This window comes from Acipenser ruthenus, chromosome 20 (assembly GCF_902713425.1).
Source record: "Acipenser ruthenus chromosome 20, fAciRut3.2 maternal haplotype, whole genome shotgun sequence".
NCBI lineage: Eukaryota > Metazoa > Chordata > Actinopteri > Acipenseriformes > Acipenseridae > Acipenser > Acipenser ruthenus.
The window spans coordinates 4,096,096-4,118,894 of NC_081208.1; the positions used below are offsets into that span (position 1 = coordinate 4,096,096).

Sequence of the window (22,799 nt, forward strand, 5' to 3'; positions counted from 1 at the left end):
ATTTGAAAGGGTTCCTTCAAACTCTATGCTGCACAAACACCTAAACACTCTTGAGAATAATGTAATCACTAAGTGTATTATCAAAACCGTGCCAGCTTCTTTTAAAATGTCATCTGTTTTACATTGTTGCGTGACTTCTTTTTCAGCATGTCTTATATAACACATACATTCTAAAGAAATAAATCAACACAACACAACACAGCATGGATAGTCATATGCATCCTTGCTATATGATTCACTGTGCTGTACAGCAGGGTTAGTAATGCATAGTATAGCTAGCCACTCACCTCTCCAAGTCAACACAGCGCGTTCCTGTGAAAGTCTGAGCGCTTGGGAAGAGACTGTGAAGGGAGTAGGCAAATTAATTCAAGAAATAAATAGCAACCAATTAAAAGTCACCTCTATTGGAGCAAACCAGATATATACTCTACATAATTCTTGTTCGTCTTCTTCGTAGTACTCAATTATAGCATAAACCAAGGTGTACCATTCAGTGTATTGTAACAAATAGAAAATGACAGCACACACACAAAACATGCTGTCTTCTGCACTGAGATTGTGATTGAACACTGTCTCTTTCTGCCTGGAGATTTTAATAGACCCCAATAAAGTAAAAAAAGGTGAAGTCATACCACTACCACAAAGACCACTTAATACTGATCTGGCTGCTTGAACATGTCACGAGAGGACTGGTTTGCAAGCCAGCCAGGGACACTGTGTGATCTCGCTCTGCTGCATGTTGTGTTCCGCTGAATCATTTTTATCAGATTCATTCAGGTCACTTCACTTTCAGGTTGAACGACTACTCGGAGTGGGGGAGGGGGAGGGGGAGGACATTACTGTTCTAGATCGGTTTCATGTAACAGAGTGCTGGGGTACAGGTTTAATTTACTCTATTGGAGTGAGTAGAAGACTGAACTCCCCTTTGAAGATATTAAATACCATTTTCCTAAATTCACAGTCAATGGGGGGGGGGGGGGGGGGGGGGGGGAATAGCTTTGCAGCAATTGCGGATTGCTTAAATTAAAACTACGGTCTTTAGTTAAGCATATTTTTTTTTCCATTTTAATTACCCATGAAGATTCTGAGAAAACAAATTAAAAATATTGTTTTCAATGTGAACCGTCTCCTCCGTAGCTGAGGAATAAAATAACCTAATTATAAAACTAGCAAGAAATTACAAATAACTACCTACAATCTGCAAGTTTATACCACTTGCAATTGTTTAATTCCACTCTGAAAATATGCCTTTGCACACGATTCAGAATATAACCCTCAGACAGGGCTGGATCTCTAAAAAAAACAGCACTGTTTTTATTAATGAGACAATAAAACACCCTCGGTGTAGCACAAACAACTGTGTCTGCAGAAATAGGGTTCACTCTTTCTTACGCAACTTGGAAACGCAACTACTGTGGCAACCAAGACGTGGCTATGAGCAAGCAGTCATGCAACTGGTTCTGAGTAGATGACAGGGCGGAGGCTGAGCGCGATCCAGAGCTTCTTAACCGCTATGCAAAAGAGCCAGGCTAGTCTGCTTTCATGGTTATAGAGCTTTTAACAGCATCTCATCTCCTCTCCAGGGGTCAGAATCTGTAAGGGCAGCGCTTCACACTACACTGCCTGTTTCACTCTTCCGTCTTTAACCTTACTGATTGGGTGCTGTCAGTCTATGAGATCCGGATCACATCATAGCCCAGGAGGGCTATTCTCTCATTGACTGCATGTGCACCCTGCTTATTTGTTATAATTAGCAAGTTCTCTTTGTATTCATTTAAAAGCAGGGTGGAGGGACATTCTCATTAAAATTACAATTACAGTGCTCTGGGCAGTTACTGATAATGTATTCTACAGATAATAACACAGGCACTTCCGTGTGCTAAAATGAATCCTATGCAAACTAGGTCGCTGTGTTACTCAAATAAAAGGAGCAAATGTTACCTGCTGATTAAATATTCACTGGGTTTAGTCAAATTCCTACATTTGCATTTGGGAGTATTATGTATTATGGGAGTCTTAATCTTTATGAATAATTAAAAAGGTACTCTAAAACATAATCTTCACTCATTTAGGCATCAAACATTTGCTTAGGAAACTTTCCTCAGTTACTATATTTGGTGTAAATGGCTAGAACATTTCCAAGATGTTTGTTCTCACAAAATTGTGCCTTTTGCAGTCTTGGGGAAAAAAAAAACAAAAAAAAACACTTGACCATTATCATCTGAGTGCTTTACCCTAAAGAAACAGTGCTGAGCCATTTTCTGAAAACAGTATTATTAAAAATATGGGTATGATGGTAGTGCAATGGATTTCTAGTGTTCAAATCATTGTGATCTAGACCATTTGCTAACACTTCTGCAGCTACCCTTGTATTATCATTGCATTAAAGGGCAGAATTATAGTGCCACTACACTGCTGAAATGCCATTGAAGATTATTTAATAATGTACAGTACAATACACTCTCAACAATGCCCTGCAATGGATCCCAGCCCTACATAAGTATAGCAGATGTATTTATTTTACAGCAGAGCAAATGTTTAACCAGCCAAGAAAATACATTTTTTTTCCATATATTCGGCCCCCGCCACACTCAATAGAACATCCTCTTTAAGCATGCTTTAATGGATTAATCAGCCATCTTTACACAGCAACGCATCCATCAATTGTCACCCTGGCAAACAAAATAAAGTCCAAAACCACAAGCGCTGCTTGCATTTTTATTCGGCACTAATGATTTGTTTGGTTCGGGGAAAACGTGAGGCAATGTCTGCTGCTAGCAGATGCATGGGTGGGGAGTGTGTCCTGGTGTTTTTGAAGCTCCAGTATCACAGTGTGAGGCAGCTGTTTTTTTTAATACAATACACCCTATTCTAATCCTGCACCAGGCAGGCGGGTGTGAGGAAAGACTGAGAGCATGTCTGTGGAGGGACAGTCCTGTGAGTTTGTGTTCCACTAGACAGACCACACTGGCGTTAGGACTGTGCTGGTCTGCCCTGACAGGGGGGAGGAAGGCTCTGCATAGTGCTGATGATGGGTTTGCTCCTGGGTCTGCAGCATTGATCCAGAGTGCTGCATTGCTACAAGATACCTGATCTTCCTCTCCAGGAATAGCCAGGACTGAGATACAGTATATATGCAGCAGAGTGATCTGTATTTTAAATTATTCAGGAGGCAAATTCAGTATGATGATTAATTAATGAGTCAAAAACCTTTTCACAAAAAATCAATCAATGATTGTTGTATATATGCTATAGAGGAGAGGTTCTGAATATTTCCAAAACCTTACACCCTTACCCTTACACTCAATTGATAGTTTTATCGGTTATAGATGTTTCCAATAGTAAAATGCATAATGAATGCATGGTAAAGCATAAGCTTTATAAAGAATAGTGAGGTATGGTAAAGCATGTTAATAAAGATGACAAACCAGGGTAAACTATGGTGTATACCTATGGAAAAAACATAGTAAAATTGCAAAAAATGGAAATCATTAGAATTAGAAATCATAAGCTTGTCAGTGGTCAGTTCCATGAAATGATAAAATTTTAATGTGTTACAGAACATTCTACAGAATATACAAAGTGATTTTAGTGTCATTATTTTGCATCGTTTTGAAGGACACCATCCCTAAAGAGCCACTGGGTTAAATTCTCGACGCTATTTACTTCATATCGTCATCAGCGCATTTTTTTTGTCTGAAAGAAAAAAAAAACATAATTTGCGTTTCTAAAACAAATAATATGTTGTTACAAATAATAGACTCATCACAAGCCCCCTACATGAAATGCCTGAGTTGTTTATTTCTGGCTTGGCAACTTCATTGGGTGGGTTTCTACTGTCTGAAAAAATCATGCTCATGGCAATTTGTATTAAATGGTTTTGAGAAGCCAGCCCATAGTGTGTCTCTGCGGAAATGCTGCTGACTTCTGGTTTTGACTTTAACTCGGAGATGAATCCTCTCTAAGGTAAACTTTTGCCACATTAAGTAAGAAAAGCAGCAATAGCTTGAACTTTTAATGGTTATACCCAGCAGCGGCTGCTTGTATAAAACCAAGTGTCACCACTACATGATTTATTATTCCAGGCACAGGTCATATTTTATAGACACAACAGTCTGATCTGAATCAGGGGATAGAATTTCAAGAAGGGAACTGGCAGGAGATATCTTTGCAAACAGGTTCTTTCAACCGCAAGTCTTGTTCTTGTGGTTTGCAGTTCCGAGGCAGGGCTTGCTGAAACCTTGCAGATAAAAAACAGACACTTTGTGCTCAAGGTCTGTCTCACTGATGTCATCTCACTGATGTCATCTCAACGGCTCACAAGCCAAGTCCGCCCTTCGTCATGTGAGCCATTACTCAAGAAACTGTGATCACCTCACCCTATCACAGTGTCTCTGAAGTGGAACATGTGGAGCAAGCAGTGAGACACTATTGACAGCGCTGACTCACTCAACCTGGCAGGAAACTACCAAGACTTCCAGCAAATAAGGAATCTAATCATCACCCCTGCAAAGTTCACAGGGTTAAGAAGAACGGTGGCTTTGCATGTGCTAATGAATAAAAACAAGTTAAATCTGTATTAAAGGGAAGCCTCATTGGGGAATTTTAAGATCAGTTATATATATTATACAGATATATTTTAATCATATCTTGATGTAACTATCACTGTCACTGTTATCTGCTGTATTATTGAATTGTATTTTGTCACACTTGTACTTACTTGAACCAAAGTCATTGTATTTATCTTGCTCTTATTGTATTACTTGTACTGTAACACTTGAAATGTATTTGCTTACGATTGTAAGTCGCCCTGGATAAGGGCGTCTGCTAAGAAATAAATAATAAATTATATATATATATATATATATATATATATATATATATATATATATATATATATATATATATAATAAAATAAAACACCTGACTGCAAGAAAATATGTAGTAAGTTTTCCTAGAATTTAAAGTCTGTGGTATTGACAGTATGTTGTTACTGCTGCCAGCTGTAACCAGTTTTTAAAATGTGAAATACACATTACTTCCCTTTCGGCGTTTAGGAATGTCAGGTCTCCAACAAGTATTCAAATAGATGGCGGTTTGAACTTTAAAAGTCTAATTTAAAAAACAATGAAGCTGGTGGCTCGTATGAAGTATGAAAGTGTAGTGCATGATTAGAGAGTTTCATAGGCTTTTCTGTTTGTTTGTTTTTGTCCAATACTGAATCATGTTCACATGTTTCAATGGCAATAAGTATGTGGAGTGGAGGCCAGTTAATGTTATCTGCGGTACACCATGTGCTGTACGTGTAACTGCACCACAACCCAGACGCACTGCAACAGCACCTTCATTGCAATGTGAGTTTCAAGTGCATTTGTTTGGTTTGTTTGGTGGAGACCTCTGATGGCAGCCCTCTACTGTACATTCTTAATGCATTTGTGAGCTGTCATTTTTACATGGTTGTGAAGCAAATTAAACCTTAAGACAGTTAAGGGTGCCTGACCTGGCCTCTGGTAGCACCACACGGTGCGGGAATCAGGGCTGTCCAAAGCTGGCCCTTCCACTCCTGGTCAAATGATTTAACTGAACCAATCAAACCTCCATCCAGACCTTGACGTAGTTAATTACATCATTGTACCTGTTAACTCTGGAGTGGAATGGCCATGCAGGGCAGTGATTGGAAACTCCAGGTGTACATAGAGCGCCCCCTTGCAGTGACCCCTACTGGGAGTTGGTGGTACAGCCGGTGCCTTCTAATCTGTAAGCATCCGAGTGTTTGACAAATGACTGGAAAACCTCCGGGACAAAACCGGTCTTTGCAATTACTCATCCAGTGACTTGCCATTTGCAATCCATGCTGCTTTGGCTATCGCACCTTATTTGCATACAACCTTGCTGATTTTGATGAATAACTCAAAGACACACTCACTCCTTAAAATGCAGATTTATTAAGAAAATATTTTTGAACAAGAGCCATTTTTTTTTGGTAATTCCAGTGTATTGAATAGTTCAATGTCTTTACAAATACATTCAATTGTCAAACACATGTTTTATATTATATATTACAATATAAGACATATAATAGGAATTAAAGAATGGTAATGGAAGAAATCTATACATTTAAAAAAAACTGTCAACATTTTCGTTGCTCAATGAAAATTATGGGTAAAGACCATCAAAGCAAGCATTCTAGTGCACAATCCCTGGACACTAGGGACATGTAAGATGTGGGTGTTGCTAATGTAAAGTACACCCATTTCAGGTTTTACTATGAGCTTGATTAGCCACAGTATATAGGTAACAAGCCCCCCGCCCCCCCCCCCCCCCCCCTCCCAAATTGCTGCTACAAGTTACAGAATCCTAAACTGACAATGTGTTACCCCTGAATATCAATTGTGGCAGTAGCACAAAAAGTGGAGGAGACGCATTTCAGTGCACTAGCATTTGCAAAGAAAATGTGCATTTCAACAAAAATCTATAACGTTACCAACCTAGCATGTCAAAACCAGATCAGTTTAATCAGGTCCTGTAAGTGATCAAAAAGAGAGGTAGTGCCATTTTCCATAATGCGTTTGACAGAGGTTAAAATTAAGCGCATACAGAAATCAAATACCCTTATGAAGTCCACCACTTTTTTTTTATTACTGCGTACTTCTGTGTACTGGCTTGCAAATCAGAAAAACTGTTCCCAATAGCTTGTAGCCCTGTGCAGTGTGCACAGTACTGCAGCTGGGTCTTGAGCCTTCATTTAGACAAATGGAGCATTTTATCAGGTCAGAGAAGCTGTTCCGAGCTGGTGGTGCTGCTGCATCGTATGAACAGCATTTATCCAGTCACAGAAGATTTCAAATGCATACTGTTATAAACCACAGAATACAGCCCCAGCCCCTGCCCCCCACCTCATTAAATTCCTTATCAAACATTACCCCCTTCAGATAATCTGCCCCAGCATCAATGCATTTTTCCACATTCATTTTCTAATATATTCTAAACATTCACATTTTTTAAATATCAAGTTAAAACTTTCAGACTAATCTTCACTTTTTTTCTTATTTATCCAGAAAGTAATTTTGATTGTGTTTGGACCATAACTAGTTACATGTGATTTAGGTATATATATAAAAAAAAGACCATAGATCCGACAGTGACAGTAAATTGCATAGATATTTCAAATCAAGTTGACATTGGAAAGTGTATCTATTCAGTTTATACGATGCAGGTTTCAGTGCACAGTAAAGAGTCAAAAGATGCAAAAGCTCCATTTTTTTACATCAGCTGTTGTTTTACACAACAGGAGACATTTTTATTTGAAATAGCATCACTGCAAGAGACACAATCCAGAGCTTCATAAAAATAGTTTCTAGAGAGCAACCTTTTAATAAAAAAATGCTTTCAGTTACAGGGTACAGATCACATAGCAAACAATGACGTGATAACTAATTAATTACACCCCTACAGTAGGTATTTATTTTAGCAACACTTGGTATCTCATTAGTAACAATGTAATGCAGGGGTAATACAGTACCATGAAATTACATCTTGACATGAGTTCAATGAGTTGAAATGATTACCTTCTGCTTAATTGGCTCTCGTGACTTATTCATAAAATGACTCAATGATTACAGTGCAATATGGGACCTGTAAATGAAAGCATAACCAGGTTAAGAGATCCACAGATTTAAGGCAACCACCTTTGATACCACGCATTGATATCCATTACTTTCATTAATTATCCCAGAAGAGCCTCATAATCAATGTACCACACCAGCTTCCCGTTGGATGGTTTCACTCCAGTTATTGGCCACTTCTTTGGATCATCTTTCACCCTGCTTAGCTGCGTTATCATTTCATGCTTTCCCTTCCCCAGCACTAAGACTCGTATGTTTTTGGCTTTGTTGATGGCAGAGAAAGTCAGGCTCATCCTCTGATGGGGCTTGAACGGGCTTTCCGTCAAGGCTACCAGCTTGTTTTCAAGCACGTCCAACTTGCAGCCCCGGAACAGCGAGGCCGTGTGACCATCATCTCCGACCCCCAACAGAACCCAATCGAAGCTTGTGCCGTTTATTAACCTGGACATTTCCTTCTCGTAAGATTCTGCTCCGCCGTCCTCCTCCACGCAAAGCCTTTGATTCACAAGGACCGGCATGGGGTGGATGTTAAAGTAAGGGACCTTGATGTGCTGCAGAAGGTTGTCGTGCAGGTTCCTAAAGTTGGAGCCTCGCTCGGTTAGCGAGACACAGCGTTCATCCACCATCCACAAATGAGTCTCCTTCCAAGGGAATGTGTAATGGTGCAGCACCAGCCTCTGAAACAAAGCGATGGGGCTGGACCCTCCAGAAAGAGCCAAGTGAAACTGGCCGCTCCGTTTCACTGCTTCTTCCGCGGCCATATGAAGATCCGAAGCCAGCCTTGATACGAGCTCTTCAGCCCAGGCTGTCACCATCTCGTTCGTTCTGTACTTCCCCTGGGTGATCTGAAAGCTCTCAGAAGATGCTCCGCCTTGGATGGGAGACAACAGCACCACGGCTTCGTGAACAAATGAAACCTCGTTACCTTGAAGTTCAAAGTCCAGCAGGTTTGCGTTATCCACTCCACCTGGATAAGCACGAGGGTACTCGTGCGATATGCCGTCAAGCAACGGCGTCCAAAAATTCCATGATGCCAACAGGTTCTCGGCGCTCACGAAACTGTCCCGCTTGGCCTGGAAGATGTGGGATATCAACACCGCATAGGGATCCATCTGTGCCACAGGTGTATAGACATAGTACTCTGATAACGGCTGACCAAACAAGCTCACATTCGTGTATTCAGTGACCTCCTTCCACCCACTCAATGGCAACTGAGGTTTGAAAAGATTTTTGCTGACCAGAAAAGCTGGGTATTTTAAATTTCCCTGGCCGATGTGGAAGATGATTTGCTTGGGCTTACAGTGGACGCTCACAATGTTTTGGGTGCAGAAGACCTGGTTCCTGAAGAGGACACGAACGTACGAAACTCTCTCATCCAGAGCCTTGCCTGAGGTCAGTATGAACGGGATGCCATCCCACTGGGAATTTTCAATGTACACAGCAACACCTTGAACAAGGGGGGAAAAAAACCAAAAAATCTAATGTCACTTGTCATATCAAATCTCAACTTCAGTCCAGATTTGAAAAGTTGCAGCTTGAGAGTGTCCCAGGACTGAATGATAGAGGTCTCCCACATTGCGAATGAGAACTAAAATGTGTACTGAAAATGGACTCAAGCAACAGATGAACAATGCAAGCATCTTGCATTGGATCAGTCTCATGCTTCTAAGACTCTTAAATATACATGATACACAGATTATCAAATTACAATAACGTGCATTCTGGTTCGGAAGCAGACAGCATGGCACTATGTCTACTTAACCCCCCCCTCCCCCCCCCTTTTATGACAGAACTGCTGGGGCCTGCTGTGTTTGATCCAGGTCTGTATGGCGCAATAAACTGAACTAAGAAGGCTCTGTTTTAAGCTGGCAGGCAAGGGTACAGTGACTCATAAAGACTTGGAGAGTTTTCCATGCATACTTTGAATCTGTACTCCTTTGCATCAGCAGTAGTGGTGTTTTTCATTAATAAAATGACACAATGTGGTTTCATGCTTTCAAACTTCAAGGATAACATTTGCAGACGTATCCCACACTTTGCATCAGCATTAGTGGTGTTTTTCATTAATAAAATGACACAATGTGGTTTCGTGCATTCAAACGTCAATGGTAACATTTGCAGACGTATTCCACACTGGGGTTTACTGCTAGCTGTGGGTGTGGTCTTGCTTCCGAGTGGCTTTCCACTGACAAAACCCCCTTTCACTGTTTATTGTATAGTCCCTTACATCCAGGGTAGAGCCGTTTCTTTATTAGCTCATTTTCAAGTAGTTTTAGTTCACAAAATAATTCCTTACCGGTTGTTCATTTCCATGCGTTAAAGACTCACGTGGAGTTTTGAAAGAAACACGCGTTATCCTTTTGAACAATTATTTCTGGAAGTCTGGTTCACTTCCTCCGTCATTTCGCCTCAGCAAGTGTCTTTCTGGGTCAAATCATGTTACTGGCTGCACATAGCGAAGCTGCAGGCTGGTTGTCAAAAGTTTGACGGGACGAGGAGTTTCACTCTTTAGGTGTAATTGCCAAATAAGTTCAAGTGGACAATGAAAACAAGGCTTGCAAACTGATTTCTTTAACCTGGTGTGTTAACAAAACTCCACCATTGAGATCTATACAGTGAACGGAAGAGCATGACAGGCAAGCTTTATGGAATTATCAGTTAGCTACCGCCCCTTTAAAAGACGAGGGTTAACTAGTAAAATACTACTTGGGCAGAATGCGTGACTGAATACTATAAATCATCAAAATGTAGTGGGCTTTGGACTTAGCTATTAGCTATTATGCTTACAGTTACAAGACTGAAGCTCATAATATGATGGATTGCTAAATCACAGTAAAGACATGTGCATTACCTTGGCAATTGCACAGTAATTCCTTCCAGGTTTCTTTCACTTGACATCCTTTTCGAAACTTTTTTTTTTTTTGTTTTTGCAAAATCAGATTCCAGAATTAAGCTGATCTCTGTTTTATTCTCACCGGCTACATCCTGCGAACACGACTGATTCACACTGAAACATCGTCAAAGCTTTTGTCTCACAAGCCTAACAGTACCTACCCGCGAAAGTTGGAGTGATGCTGATGTAGTCTGCGGTCTTGTTTAGTTCCTCAGTGACCTCTGAGTTATAAGCCTGGTACTGTCCAATCACTGCGCTTCCTTTAGCAAGCCGCTGTAAAGACCCAAAGAGCTTCAGTTTGCTTTTAAGAATCTCTTCAGAGCTGCTCCTGTTAACTGGGATCTCCATGGCAACGTGTGTCAGGATCTCCGTCAGGTGATTCTGAATCACATCCCGAATGACACCGTACTGGTTATAAAAGTGAGTGCGACCTGCATGAGACACAAGGGGACACTGTTCACAGTTCATCTTCTTTAAGGCTCTTTATGCAGCACACAGCACAGTCGCCACAGACACGCTGAACTGGAGCAGAGACACAATGTCTCATTTTGATAAAGGATTATTTCACAAACAGGAATTGGCATTATGGGGTCAGATTGCAGCGCTGAGAAAAAGCAAACTTTATCGTGCATGGTGTGTACATGTCATGAATGATCTAGCCAGCAAAGCAGAGTTTCACCTGTTTGAATGGGCGAATCAAACCAAAGCAGCACAGCTTGTGAACCAGTGCATTCAGTGGACGTTGCAGTTTAAGTAAAAAAAAAAAAAAAAAAAAAAAATCCATCTCCTTCTGTGCCTGTTAAAGTAAAATCACTGTGAAAAGAAAATTAACATTTTATAGTTTTGCATTCACAGATCAAACCCCAGCAAAGCAGTCTGTTTCCGAGAAGCAATCCGCTACTGCCCTCTAGTGGCTACTGATAGAAACTGAAACAATTCTTTAAACCGGGCTGTGCAACACCGAACCCTGAAGGATACAAGCACATCTAGTAGTATCTAGAGTTTGTCTAGTTGTATCTGTATTCACGACTTACAGATGTATTTATTACTTACAGGTCCTGTAACTGCAACACCATTATAGGAATATTAGCTGCTTGGAAATCCTAATGGTTCAGCACCCTTAATGATTAAAACCTATTTTAAATCTATAAACAAACAGGAAGTGATCTCCTTTCTCATCAAGATGTTCAATTATTCTGATTAGTTTGGAAGGTGGACACAGCAGGTTGTATACTACCATTGGACCTTTCTTTTTCTACCACTGCAACAGACACCTGCTTTGTGAACTAAGGCTGACTCAAAAGAAAAGAATAGAACAAAGCTGTTTGCTTAGTCCAGGGTTGGGAAATTAGACTCCCATTGCATAGCGGTTCGATCCATTCCTGGTTTTACTCCAAATTGAATAAGACATACCTGAGCTTGTTAACTATACACTGGGGCTAACCAGGCTTGTATTAAACCTTGGAATGAGGAGGCTTCTATGCACCACGAGTCTTATTTCCATCCCTGTTAGTCAATTAGGAGCCAGAAACAAAACCGGTGAATGAAACACAAACCAGCAGAGTGATCTGCTGACTCATTAGCATTTGTTTAGTTGTTGTCAGTTTCAACATGGAAAGCAAAGGCTTGCTCTGATTTGTATAAAAGTATTTGACATCCCTTGGTAATTAATGAAATCAATAGCTGCTGCTGATGTTTGGTGATCTGCATTACTGTTTCTTCAAATGCTGTAAATAACTCATTGGTTTCCCCAATGCATTTGACTGTGCTGGATTTGTTTTCAAGGGCAGACAATTCTGCAATCCTGGACAGACCCTGCAGGTTGCAGAATATACCACCAGGTGGCGCTCACTCTACTACAATCAAAGTCTTAACAACACAACACAATTTTGTAATCCAGGTGAATTGTGGATTAAGAGCACAAACAATTAGTCCATTACCTTTTGCATCCACAGTTTCCTTCATGACTATTTCCACTCTCTCAATATGATGCTTATTCCATATAGGATCCAAGAATTTTCTGTTTTCATGCCTAAATGGAAGAATCTGAGTAACAGCCTTGAAAAAAAGAGAGAATTATGTGAGCTATGTTTAAACTGTAAATCAGTAGAATAGTAGTTACACTTGATTTATTGCTTTCTCTGCATTACCAACAGATAGGAATCTACTGTAGCTTCAAATGCAGTAAGGCCATTCAGGTTTTTGGTTTGATCAGTATCAAAGTGGAATTCAGCACTGAATGGACAGAATTGTCCCCTTGCAGATAAACCTGCCACTGTTGAATGTAAACAAACTGGATAGTCAACAAGGGCTGTCATGGTAACAAGGTTGTGTATTTCAAGTCAGACCTCTGGCACGCCTCTGCGTCATTTTACCTGCTTTCCCAGATAGTGGTCTATCCTGTACATCTCCTCCTCTTTCAGGAACTTCTTGAGATCCTTGGAGAGCTGCAGGGCGCTTTCATAGTCGTGCCCGAAGGGTTTCTCCAGTACAACCCTCAGCCAGACCCCGGGGTCCGGCCGGCAGCTGCTGTTGATCTTCTCGGCGATGTCCGCGTAGCTGAAGGGCGGCACGGACAGATAGAACAGCCTGCCTGCTTCCACCAGCCCTTCCTGCTTCAGCTGCTCCCGGATCTCGGCACTGAGAGCGGCGTAGTGCTCTGCCGTCTGCAGCTGCCGATACTGAGACAGTTTCAAGAACTGGTCTTTCAGCAAGGCACACCTTTCGGGGGCCACATCGGCTGGGCAAGCCAGCCCCTTGAGGATCTCAGACATGGCCGGGTTGCCCTTCTCGGGTTCGGAAAGGGCTGCACCGTAGAAGCTGAAGCTGTGCCCGCTGCTCACCAGCTCCCCGTAGAGCTGGAAGAAGCCCTGCCACAGATACTTCCTGGCCAGGTCTCCCGTAGCCCCGACTATCACCACCGAAACGTGGCCCTTCGATTCCATCGCCCAGGTCTGCTGCTGCAGGGAGCCGACGAGTAGCAGCAGACCAGACAAAGCCTTCCACGGGATCATCTTTCACAGGGCAAGCTCCTTCCACACTGGCCTTGGAAAGAGAGGAGGGGGAGAGGGGGTAAGAAAAGAATGCACAGATTAATCTTTGCAACGAGTAGTCTGTAGATCACGCTGCAGCTCAAGGATCTGCAACGTGGGCTCCCCTCCAGGGTGATCCAGGCTGATCGCACTCATTTATCAAACAGCTACTGCAGGAACAGAGTGGTGCAATTGCTGGCCAAGGAAAAGTAATGAGGTTTAAAATGCTACCAAAATCTCCTTGCACTACATGTTGCACTGTAGTGTAACTGCAAATGAATTTTAAACAGAAGGCTACAACAGGGCCTTTCTGACAAATACTTTGTATTGGTTTTGAATCTCACTCACCTGTTGTGGTGTAAGCTGCTTTCCAAAGTAATGCATCTAAACAAGCAAACCTCATCAAGGATGTCTTGAATTGAATCCACGCTACTGTTTCACCATGTCTCAAAGCAGCAGGGATAGTGGCTGGCCACTGTTAGGTACAATGTAGCCTGGAGTTTATTGAATCCTTTGAATAGCTGGGTTTGTCGTGCATTTTTGCACACACTTTTCATCATTCATGTTTTAAGGAGGCCCCCCAATCTAAAAGTACAGAATATTTCCTGTTTTCCTTGTTAGTAAGGCAGCTCATATGATTTTCACGATAATACTCAAAGACCAAAACCAATGTGTTAACAAGAAATCAGTATCAATGCTCAATGCTTGTATTGAACAAACTACAGTAGTAGCTAAAACACTGCCTCCCCTAAAAGCAGGCTAAATATTTCAAACAGACTTAAACTCTAGTTGTCTGCTAATTTACATGTTCACTTAAAACTGAAGCTTTAAAAAAAAGCTATGCAAATATTTACTTTGCTGAACACATATGGCAAGGCCATCTATATTCAAATAAAACAAATATATCATTAGAAAATTTTGCATTGAATCTGCAGCTTGGTGGCATGCAAGTAAATTATTGTTCACAAATAAATATTGATATAGGTGATGTCCACGTTTCTGAGAAGGCCAGGAGGAGTAACCTTTGTGCTGTACAAACAGATAAAGGGTCTGCTTTTGCAACTTTCCAAAAAGCAGAGTTAGGAAAGACTGTACCAGTCACTGAGAGTTGACACTGTATCACTGCCAACATTTCTAGTTTCATCTAAATTTCAGGTACAAGAACACAGTGTGGGTGTTTGAACATGAATGTAACGTGAACATTATATGCATACGACTGTTATAAAAGTTAACTTTTATTTTTGTAAAATTAAACTCCTTAAAGAAAACAATACACAGTATATATTTAGGGTGTATAGAGCTACACACAGTAAGCACGAGATGAGGTTAGCACCCGTTCACTTTCCTCAAAGCTTTAATACTGAAAGTGTTATAGTTCACATTATTTTAAAAAAACATATGCATAACTGTTATGCCCGCCAAGGTATATGTTTTACACAAAACTATGTTCGTGTCTTGCGGTCACTGACAGTACAGTATAGTACCTGCGCGGTACAGACAGCACACAGCATGCTTACATAGCCGAAGAAATTGTAAAAATGCCATGCTATCATTTATTCATCGGTTTGTAGTTTTAGACATTCTAGTATAAAAAAAAACATAATAAAATAGGCTACACACTGTACGATACAGATAAAACATGCAAGTGTCAACCCAACGTTTCTGTTACCATTTCTAGTTTTAAACAAACATGTTGTTACTTAAAATTGTAGTTTAAATACATAATCCTGTGACAACAATATGAATACAATTCAATAATGAATTATAATAATGCACATACCTAGCACCAGTAGTACTGTCAGTCCACACTTCTGTGTTGTATAACTGTGTGTGCTGAATTGAGTAGCTAAACTTCCTGCATTCAGCAGTCGTGACATACCAGGATATCCGGATTTGAAACGTTGCGGTTTACAACGCGAAGCATTTGGATCGTGCTCTTACATTTCTGTAAACCAATTGTAAAACGAGACGTAAGGTAAAGTTTTGTGCGTGAAACACGCAAAAGGTTTTAATAGGTACGTTTAAAAAATACAAGTTAATAATTCAGCAGAACATGCGCGACGTGTGGATTGAACAGAATTGTAAACCTTTTGTAAAAAAATTGGGACAGAGTAGACGTGTCACAGTGCCACTTCTTTAACGTAAAATATTTAGTCACTGACAAGTTACTTTGTTTTTGTTTGTTTCATAATTTTTTTTTTATCTTGAATTAAATTCGTACTGTTTTGTTTTATTTGACATAGCATTTGTTAGCTACCCCCACCCACACTGGCTTTTATTAAATAAATTCTTTAGCAACATAAATAATGGAAAAAGTTGTATCTCTTCACTGTCTTTATTGGATTGTAATGCATGTGCATATGTTGCTGTACATTTAAACATTTCTGCCAAAAAAAAGCTACATTCACTTAAACACATAAAATGTTGTCTTTTGTTTTCCAATATCTTCTTATATTGTCTTGCACAGCACTGCTTCAGGGTAAACTACTTGGAATTAGTTAAACATTAAATATAAATCTGGATATAATGTGAAGCCCATACTCTTACATGCATGTAATGAGGCTGTGTTATTTTCTTCAACACTGAGGTGGACTGGAAAGCCCATCATGTGTACTTTCCTTGCAAGTGTAGCAAGGACCACCTTCATGTAACCGACCCTACGATACTCAGGGAATGTGAATCCCATTCGAATGGCACAGCTTTCATCAAGCAGAGCCCAGGAGATGGGGCTGCCATTATCATCCAGGATACAGCAACTTGGAAGGTTCTGGATGCAGGTCTTTATATAATTAAGGCTGTGTTCACTACCGCCATATTTCACACTTCGGTTCACTATCTCAGCGTGAGTAACTCTAAGGCTCGATATTCTTGGCGCCACGTCAGTCCTGCAACATAAAGGATAAAGACAAAGTATTGGAAAAAAGAATGAATATTGTATGATATGCAATGGTTTGTTAACATATAAGGATGCATGATTTATCAACAATTACAGAAGGCTTGGAAACATCTCATCCTGATGTGCTGTGAACTGCCATATGCTTAAAACGTGTGCAAGCAATGGTTTTATTCCAATCAGGAAAAAAAATCACACTTTCAAAATAATAATGAGCCATTTTATAAATAATAATTAGGTGTTTTGTTTTACTCGGCTGTGCCTCCTGCCTCACAACGCACCTGCAGCAGTACAACCAATGCCTTGTCATGTGTCATTGCTTCCACATGCAATGGGGATGAATAGCATCATCACAAATCACATTGTAAAGCAGAGCAGTACCCACCTCACATCTGGAAGACTTTGTGGATCATGATGAATTAAAATGCAACTGGGATCAATCATATGATCTATTTTCTGTTTTTCTCCCTGGACGGCATCAAAGAGAGAGCTTGGAAAAGCTTTGTAAGGATAATAAGAAAACGGCTTGTTATCACACATTTTACAATAGGGTACAGTGGGGTGCAAAATTATGAAACCACTGCCAAAATATGAAAGCGAAAGATAACCACAAGTCAATTACATTTGATCAGATTTTTTTACCAAATCTCTACCTCCCTTTAAATGTTTGTAGTTGTTAAGCTGTCTCTGCATCCTAATAAAGAGAAAACTACTAATTAAAGACTGTTTAAGATCTTTTTTCTCTGCTACAAATCAAGGAGATTTTAAATGATGGACTTGCAGTCAGTGTACACGCAATACTAGGTATTTTATGCTGAAAAGAACATTTGTCAGGACAACTGTTAAACGATTGAAAATAACAAAAGCACAACGATAAACTAGGCGACTGCACAAATGAAATGCAATCAGCAATGAGCAATTAACATTTGAAATAAAAATTATGCGAAACAGAATCAGGCTCAGTCAAGATATGAAGGTAAAAACAAGTGACATTGTTTTGTAATTAAGCCTTTTCTGAGATTAATTAGGAAACGGAATCATCTTAAAATAAGATTAAAGAGACATCATGTGTTCAAAACTAAAACTTGAAAACTTCAAACCCTAGTTATATTTTATAGTTAAGAATTTCCATATGCTATACCTAGGAAATGACAGGGTTGCTTCCAGTTGATTACTGTCTTGTCCTTCAGCATTGTCCTCAGACTGGCCACATCCTTGGTGAACAGTGTGTATAGATTAGAAAATGGATTATGAGGATCTTGTATGGCCTTAGAAACAGACAGAAAAAGCTATCAATAAACTAGAACTATTAACATTTCAAGCACAGGTACTGTTTACAGAAAATCATGTTACTATATAGTACTTAGAGCAATGGTCAAAAGTTTTGCAGCACCCTATAGAATGAACACATTTTGCTTCATAAAGTCAATGAAAGCTGATGAATAATGTTGTGTTAACATACTGAATTACATACCGCTTTGTAGTTTTCATTCTTAATGAAAAACTGGTACAAATTGAAAAACGTAACATTTCAAAATCTAACATGAAATACTGAACTACTGTTATGGCTTCCAGTAGACTTTTGCAATATAATTGGGAAGTTTATTTGATTACATGATGCTAAATAAAAGATCAGAATTATGTTCTTATATAGTATTTTTTTTGATGATGTTTCAATCCTAAAATTCTAGGTGATGCAGAACGTAGCTGTACAATAGAACAGGGACCATGGCTTGACTCTTTTTATTTGAAAGTCATTCAACATGCCATAAACATGTCCTTTAATTGTCCCTGACAGACCTAGCAGATAGACTCATACTTTCAGTGTTTGACATTGTTATGTGTTTAATCCTAAAAGGTTTTTTTTTTAGCTTAGTATAGTACCTTTCTTTGACGTCGACAGACTACAGTTTTGAAGGCAGGCCAAGAATCCACGCACACCTCAAGATTACATGCGTTACCATGGCGAATTTGAGCAACAGCCCCGTAAACCTGCGGATCGCAAGACAAAATGAGTGTAATAAATATACACCATCCAAACAAATAACTAGGGGTGTGCTGATACTTCTAATTGCCTTTAAGAAGTATTTATCAACAGGCAGAAAAAATGTAGATTCATTAATGTGTTGATTTCAAAACAAGAAAAGCTGTACTTCACCTTTACAACCGAGCACCACTCAATGGCAATTAACTCCCGCATTGAGTGTTTTTAAGGCTCTGACATTACCGTACCAAAGCCATAAACAAAAACTTTGTTTATACTGCCATACTGGTATGTCAGTACAGTAATAAAAATGTCCAATCGGCTTTTAATACACTCAGTGTGGTAGGTAATTGCCATTGATTGGTACTCAGATGTAAAGGTGAAGGAAGGACATCTTTCTTGTGTTGAAATATTTAATACCTGCCGATAATACTTCTTAAAGGCAATTACGAATAGGGGTACAAAGATCAGCACAGCCCTACAAATAACACTTTTAAACCTGCAGCCACTGATGCATTTCTTGCTGGACCAAGAGACACTGACGTTTGCAGCTGTCTAAAAACATCCCTTTGTTTTCTTTATCACTGTTTTTCAAAGCCCAAATTTGAATGAATTACGTAAATCAAGTTTACTCTTCACAAACTTTTTCAACTATTTCAAAGAAAGTTTATTAGTTTATTCAATTTTTTCAAAACACTATTTTAGTTTAAAAAGCAGTCCTTAAAACAGTGCTTAAAATGTTGGTAACAGGGCCCAGTACATACAGTACAGCAGTAGAGCTTTTTAATTCTTACCATGATTGAGTGTGGCAGCTGTTGAAGAAGGATATCTTTCAAAGCAGATAGTTTTCGGGATGATTGCAAAAGAATCATAGCGGCTGAGAGGTGTACAGAGTCTGGACTAAGGATGCGGATGTTAGTCTTTATAGGGCTTCGTGCACACTAGACACGCAGGTCATGCAAATGTATTTAAAATGTAAAATATGATGTAACTAATAAAACTGAATCATCCAGTTGATCCTCCTTGAAAACAGTATGAAAATGACACCTGGGGTTACATAAGTGCAAAACTCTTAATTCATTGAAAAGTTAAAAAATATGTATATTTAAATAGCTCAAGCTTTGTGAGCTGAAATCTTAGCAAACCACGTCCAGTATGTTTAAAATGCTGAATGAAAATTTACTTTTTGTTACATATCATCAAAAGGGTAACAAGTTTCAAATGTTCTTTATTCTGAGTGGTGCGGAGTTACTGCTCCGAGCATAAAATACATTTTATGCCAGGGTAGTGTGCATGCATAAACCACATCGCATACACTATTGTGTAGCACACTTCTTTCTGTTCGTGTTAGGACGAGGCATCTGTTGCTTGTCACAATATGTTGCACACGTACACACACTTGATCCGTCATGACCTGCTTGCAACTGGAGTCGTGCTTTCTTTCTGATGGTGGCTTTGTGCAAATGCTGCCATTCAGGGAACACCTGGGACTGTCCTGATGGATACTTTGGTCATGTGGCCACTATTATTATTATTATTATTATTATTTATTTCTTAGCAGACGCCCTTATCCAGGGCGACTTACAATCGTAGGCAAAAACATTTCAAGCGTTACAATACAAGTAATACAATAAGAATACACTATAATACACTATCATGCCCCTTGTGAGGTCATTGAGATCCTTCTCTTTTCTCATGATTGTTGCTGAATAGTTGCACACAATGCAAAGCCATGTGTGACGGCATAGAAAGCTCAAGCTGCTTAATCAAGCACAGACATCACAACTTTGTAGGTTAAGAGCCCAGGGATAAGATACAGCATAAGCTGTACAATAAACACTGAATTATAATTATCACCATCATTTAAACTTCCCTTTGAGATAGGTTATATGCATGTTTTATTTGGGTCCTTCACAGGGTGGTTATTAGCGATGGGTTCTAGGGAATCACGTTCTCAAACACTGATAAGGCTACTAAATTAGAAAGAATCATAGGACACCAGATGAGTGAGTGGCCAACCGCACCGACAATTATATCTGCAACTTTTAATCAGGCCTCGACAAGCCCCTCACCTTGAAGACGACCCTGCAGCAGTGTGGAAACACGCCCACAATTCATTTCCATAGAGGGAGCGATTGCTGAGTGATGCTGCAGTTCCCAGCAATGGGGTCCCTCCGTTATAAACGAATGCTGAGTTGCAGTGACATTATTTTTATTTTTTTTTTGTAAATCAAACATCTCAATAGAAACGTTCCTGTATTATTGGGTCTAAACGGTGCTGGATATAACTTCAATCTAAAAAGGTAATTTAAATAAAGTAAAAATAAAAATAAAAAAAAAAGTTTAGCCGGGAAAACCAAAGGCATGATATTAATAAAAGTCCCAAATTACTTTTTCCTTTGTAAGCTTTCAAGTTGTTGTTTGCAGCGGAAGTATTAAAGGTTTTAAGTGCAAAACCATATATTTAATATTTCTGCACACACCATTAATTAATTCCGCTTAACTAATAACCATCCTTGCTAAAATATAAAAAAAAAAAAACTAAAAAAAAACCTGCATTGTGTTTTAAACACAATGACGATACATTTGCACACAGTTTCCCTACCCATGCTGCAGCTGCGAACACACGATTCTATATATACTGTAATACAGTACAGCCTGAATGTGACTCGCAGGATAGCACCACGTCAATAAATCCACACCACGGGACGGGGAGTTCGCGTTCTGATAATGAGCGGCTTGCTTGCCTGGGCATGTAGACCGGAGCCTTGAACAAGTTCCAACTTGCCCCTGAAAAGAGCCGCACCACCTACCCGCAACCCCCAGCATAAATAAGGAAGAAAATATTACATCACGTGTAAGAAATTGTGAGTAAATATCTTGGGTTGCAGGTGTTTTCTTTCTTAGTTTTGTTTATTTTTTTAAAACCATTGCGTACACGAACACTGGTCAAACATTAGTACAGAACACGCATATACAGTACAGCCTACTCCACGTCTCTGCAGACTCAGGCATGTCCGCCCGACCAGCCTGCTTGCAACTTTCTCAGCAGAGACCAGATACAGATACAGTGCCGCGCACCTGGGACGAGTTACGATTGTGACAAGGTAAATGAATCTGCATTACCCGAAATGTTTTATTTATTTGTTATGTTTCACCTTCATTTATATGATTGTTAATTTGCAGTGTTTTCAAACTTGCATTGTATATTAAACACATAGAAGTTTATATTTTTTAATGCTCCCGAACTTACAACCGAACTCAACTGTAAATCTTAAAAAAAAAAACATAGCATGCAAATATATATAGGAGGATGAATTGTACAATAACAAAATAACGGCACTGATACATTCAGTGTTGAGATTTCTGACGCAACGGTACCATTTTTTTGTAATCGTTAACTAAACTGTTTACTCAGCTATCAATAATTTCAGACTTTTTTTTTGTCTACCGCAATGTAGTTTCCTAATGACAAATGGGCAAGCGGTATATTTTTGTTGATTACCTTTCATTCGCTTTATTTAGTGAGGTTGTGTGATAAATTGCGTTCTGCACCTTTAAGAATGCCGTAGTGCGAAATATTTCTCCTTGATAAACCGCACAGCAGCAGTTCCGAAGTCAGCCGAGCAAGAAGAATTTTAGATTTCTGAGTGCACAATTAAACAATTACAACACCTTTACAAATATGCCATAAACATGCATTCTGTGTCTGTGAAATTTGGTTTTGCAAGATGCACTGCCTACAGTATTTCAAACTATAAGTTTAGTAGGCAGATAGTTTAAATTATATACAGGTAATTAAAACACTTGTATTATTGTTGCTGTTATTATTTAAGCATACGAATGTATGTGTGATAGTCGCAATGTAAGACGCATGTGTTCCATAAGTGAACTTTAGATAAATAAATAAATAAATACAATAAAATAAAACCCTTACTCTCAAACTACAGAAAACAACTGTGTGCGTGAAGGTCAAGTACATTTGCCAGGTTTGACAAAGCAAGTTACAATGGTGTAAAGATATCAAGTCGTATTGATGACAGTAGATTACTGTACCCTTTGTGGCTTATTTTATAACCCAGAATGCATTCTGCCCGGCGCCATAAGCGGACAACCAGCCTTATTAATTATTATATTACATGTTAAGGCTGCCTAGCTCCTAACAGGCTTTTAGTAGGTATTGCGCATGTTATCTGATCATTAAAATGCTAAGTGAGGGAGGCATTATATCAGGTAATATCTCATATATACATGAATAGTTGCCAAATAATTGTACCCATGTGGAGTGTACTACACTTTTTGACGGTTCCCAATTCAAAATTGTCAAAGTGTCATTTTTTTACAGTCAAATGTTGAGTTATGACAAAGATAT

The 22,799-nt window shown here is 39.4% G+C and overlaps 2 protein-coding genes across 3 annotated transcripts; both read right to left on the bottom strand.

The window, feature by feature from the left end:
* Positions 1-5,925: 5,925 nt before the first annotated feature.
* Positions 5,926-15,481, bottom strand: LOC117425883 (GDH/6PGL endoplasmic bifunctional protein-like). 2 transcript variants are annotated; one of them, XM_058993205.1, is made up of 5 exons: positions 15,331-15,481; positions 12,894-13,558; positions 12,459-12,576; positions 10,680-10,949; positions 5,926-9,072 (listed from the first exon to the last, which is right to left on the bottom strand). In XM_058993205.1, exons 2-5 carry the CDS (start codon positions 13,530-13,532, stop codon positions 7,727-7,729), a joined length of 2,373 nt encoding a protein of 790 aa, XP_058849188.1. In that variant the 5' UTR covers positions 13,533-13,558; positions 15,331-15,481; the 3' UTR covers positions 5,926-7,726. The 2 variants fall into 2 exon arrangements, with proteins under 2 accessions (XP_058849188.1, XP_033899062.3); XM_034043171.3 differs by having other exon boundaries at positions 12,894-13,563; positions 15,331-15,478.
* Positions 15,482-15,875: 394 nt separating this feature from the next.
* LOC117425811 (glycine N-acyltransferase-like protein 3) lies at positions 15,876-20,897 on the bottom strand. Its single transcript, XM_034043089.2, has 5 exons — positions 19,222-20,897; positions 18,328-18,435; positions 17,585-17,711; positions 16,829-16,943; positions 15,876-16,435 (listed from the first exon to the last, which is right to left on the bottom strand). The coding sequence occupies exons 1-5, from the start codon at positions 19,297-19,299 to the stop codon at positions 16,045-16,047; spliced, it is 819 nt and encodes a 272-aa protein (XP_033898980.2). The 5' UTR covers positions 19,300-20,897; the 3' UTR covers positions 15,876-16,044.
* Between the last annotated feature and the right edge of the window lie 1,902 nt (positions 20,898-22,799).